This window comes from Tasmannia lanceolata, unplaced genomic scaffold (assembly GCF_043159265.1).
Source record: "Tasmannia lanceolata isolate RefF3 unplaced genomic scaffold, GAP_Taslan_0.1 ptg000006l, whole genome shotgun sequence".
Taxonomy (NCBI): domain Eukaryota; kingdom Viridiplantae; phylum Streptophyta; class Magnoliopsida; order Canellales; family Winteraceae; genus Tasmannia; species Tasmannia lanceolata.
In genome coordinates, this window is record NW_027518683.1 from 16,016,368 (window position 1) to 16,019,877 (window position 3,510).

The 3,510-nt window shown below is 40.3% G+C and overlaps 1 protein-coding gene across 1 annotated transcript; it reads left to right on the forward strand.

Annotated features, from left to right (window-relative positions):
• The first annotated feature begins 395 nt into the window (after window positions 1-395).
• On the forward strand, window positions 396-1,832 carry LOC143879897 (pyridoxal 5'-phosphate synthase subunit PDX1.3-like). The gene has a single exon (XM_077382558.1). It carries the CDS (start codon window positions 589-591, stop codon window positions 1,516-1,518), a length of 930 nt encoding a protein of 309 aa, XP_077238673.1. The 5' UTR covers window positions 396-588; the 3' UTR covers window positions 1,519-1,832.
• Window positions 1,833-3,510: the final 1,678 nt, after the last annotated feature.

Genomic DNA, 3,510 nt, shown 5'->3' on the forward strand with positions numbered 1-3,510 from the left:
TAAGTTATCTACACACTAGCTTAAAATACAGTGGGGGCCACATTATTTGGGTGACCCAAACCATTCATTTTTAAGGCCCTCACATAGATAGGGTGTCCACGAAAAATCAGAACCATAGGATCATCCTAACCATTCGAACTGTGGAGGCAAAAAATGGACTAATTTGTGAAGGTTTAAAGACATCCATTTTACCTCCACAAATCGTAGGGTTGGGATGATCCTATGGATCTGATTTTTTGTAGACACCCTATCTATGTGAGGGTCTTTAAAATGGATGGCTTGGATCACCCAAACAATGTGGGCCCCCACTGTATTTTAAGCTAGTGTGTAGAGAACTCTCTACACATATGTGTAGGAACCGTTCTCTCATATATATATATATATATATATATATATATATCCTCGTTGCGTGTACCTCTCCCCGCCACTCAATCTCTCTCTTTTAGGGTTTCCAAATCTATTCCCATCCAACCTCTTATAACCCTAGCGTTGCCATTAACACTGTTTTCTCAACAGGTATTCCTACATCTCTAATTCAATCAATCCTTACAATATCCTTCTACACACAAAAGAAGAACAGATAAAAAAATGTCCGGCACAGCTGTTGTTACAGTCTACGGCAATGGCGCAATCACAGAAACAAAAAAATCCCCATTTTCCGTCAAAGTAGGGTTAGCTCAAATGCTCAGAGGCGGTGTAATCATGGACGTAGTAAACGCTGAACAAGCCCGAATCGCCGAAGAAGCCGGAGCCTGCGCGGTCATGGCCCTAGAACGCGTGCCTGCCGATATTAGGGCACAAGGTGGAGTCGCCCGAATGTCCGATCCAACACTAATCAAAGAAATAAAAAATTCTGTCACAATCCCTGTCATGGCCAAAGCTCGAATTGGCCATTTTGTAGAAGCCCAAATCCTTGAAGCCCTAGGTATAGATTACATAGACGAAAGCGAAGTCCTAACCCTAGCTGATGATCAACACCACATTAACAAACACAATTTTCGAATCCCCTTTGTTTGCGGCTGCCGAAATTTGGGTGAAGCTCTGAGAAGGATCCGGGAAGGCGCGGCGATGATTAGGACGAAGGGGGAAGCTGGGACTGGGAATATCATTGAGGCGGTTAGGCATGTGAGATCTGTGATGGATGATATTAGGGTTCTTCGCAATATGGATGATGATGAGGTTTTTACCTTTGCTAAGAATATTGCGGCGCCTTATGATCTTGTGATGCAGACTAAGCAGTTGGGTAGGCTGCCTGTAGTGCAATTTGCCGCAGGAGGGGTTGCTACTCCGGCGGATGCCGCACTTATGATGCAATTGGGTTGTGATGGGGTGTTTGTGGGGTCTGGGGTTTTTAAGAGTGGGGACCCTGTTCGTCGTGCTAGGGCTATTGTTCAGGCTGTTACACATTATAGTGATCCTGAGATTTTGGCTGAAGTTAGTTGTGGGTTGGGTGAGGCTATGGTTGGGCTTAATCTCAAAGATGAGAAGGTTGAAAGGTATGCGAATCGTTCTGATTAAGCGGGAGCATGATGGGAACTAGTCGGTGTTCAAGGTCATTGGCAAATCAGAAATCATCATCATTTTCTATTTTTGCTTCTATTATATTGGTAACTATTTCTTTTCTTATATCTTGTTGCCCTTCTTATATCATTAGGATCCTATTTACAGAACTGTTATAGGTTTAGGAAGCTTAACACTGTCTCTGTTTCTCTTAGAAACATTTTCATGGCTTGTTGAATCTGCTTCAATGATTAATTTATTTTAGGATTTTTCGTAATTTATTGGAAGCGTGATTTGTGGGATACTATAGAATATATTTATGGTTTGTTGAATCTGATCTACTGATCGTTTTTTTTTTTTTTTTTTTTTTTTGAGGAATTTTCTTACTTTATTGAGAGGATGGATTTGTGGGATACTATAGCTCTGTTTGTATGTTCACATGAAACTTCTGTGGGCATGCTGTTCGTTAGTATTTTGAATTTTTTGAGCCTGATGTCTGAACATTTTCCTTCGCATCATCCGGGTGTGAGCTTGTTATGTTGTCTTTATTGTTAGATGCATCATCCGGGTGCGAGCTTGTTATGTTGTCTCCATTGTTAGATGAATTGTGTTGCTTGTTGATGTGACGATCTTCATCTTTGACAATAATTTTTCATTCTAGTCAGGCATTGCGGACATGAGGGATGTTTCTTCTTAAACATGATTATGTCAACATTTTCAAAGTATCAATATGCCTCTACTTAGATGTTTTTTTTTTTTTTTGAAAGATGAATTTATTGATAATAAAAACCGCATAGGTAGGGGACAAGATGTCCCCAAGACCCATGGTTAAATCGTCTAGATGCGTACAACGGGATTTAATTTATATACCATTGTCCACAGTCCCAGGTATCGTGTAAGTGCACATAGACTCCCGAAATACACCCTCTTTGGTCAATTTGTCTGCCAATTCATTTGCAGATCTCCTTCTATGTTCAATGGTGGGTTGGATGGCCCCCACAATATCCTTGATTTCCGCTATAAGCTGACGCATCTTCGACGGCCCTTTCGAACAATCCAATGTCCAACTAATTGTGTTTGATGAGTCGCCCTCAACCATCAGTGGTTCTCCTTTGTTCTTTGCATACCACTTGAGTCCAAATAGTAGTGCCCTTACTTCAGCCTCGTTAGCGTCACAGATACCGACCGGGCCTGAGTATGACATTACTATCATCTCGCCAGAGTCCCGAATTGCTCCACCTATTCCAGCCCATAGAACTCCCTTCGAAGTTCATCTTCAACCACCCGGGCGGCGGTGGCTTCCTCTTTGGGATGATCTACTCTTTGATTTTCCTCTCCCTAATGATATCATTCCAATTTCTCAGTATTTCTCCCGTGCTGTAATGATATCGTTCCAATTTCTCTACTTAGATGTTATGACTTAATATATTATGTTTTTTCTAATAAAAATGGATTGGAGTTGGATATTTTTGTTTCAGTTTCTGTTTCTGTTGTATCTGGTATTATTAGGCAAATGATATTTCCACCATTCCTATTGTTTGTTTTTTCCTGAAAATAAAAAAAAAGAGAAACAAAAGGTGATGTGAATGCAACCAATTTTAGAAAAAATACAAACAAACAAGATGGGTTGGAAATGATGATAATGGGGTGGTAATATCATTTCTTGCAGGGGTTAATATAAAAATATTTGTGAAATTTTGGTTTGGACAAGCGGAAGCTTCTTATTCTTGAGTTCGGACCCAAGTGTGCATGGGGAAGCGTTTTGAATCTTTGCGAGGAAATTACCCCCTTTGAAGTGAATTTTATCAGCAAATGGCCCAACCTCCCAATTAAGCACCTTTAGGTTATGGATTTGACTTTTGAGGCAATTTCCTCAATACCATTAGGTTGCGTATAGGGGAATCATGGCATGCTTTCTGTAGATTCTGATTTCAAACAATATTTCAGAGAAGAGGTCTTGTACAGTGTTTGTCTGTATATTTTTTTTTGAGAAGTGTTTATCTGTATTTC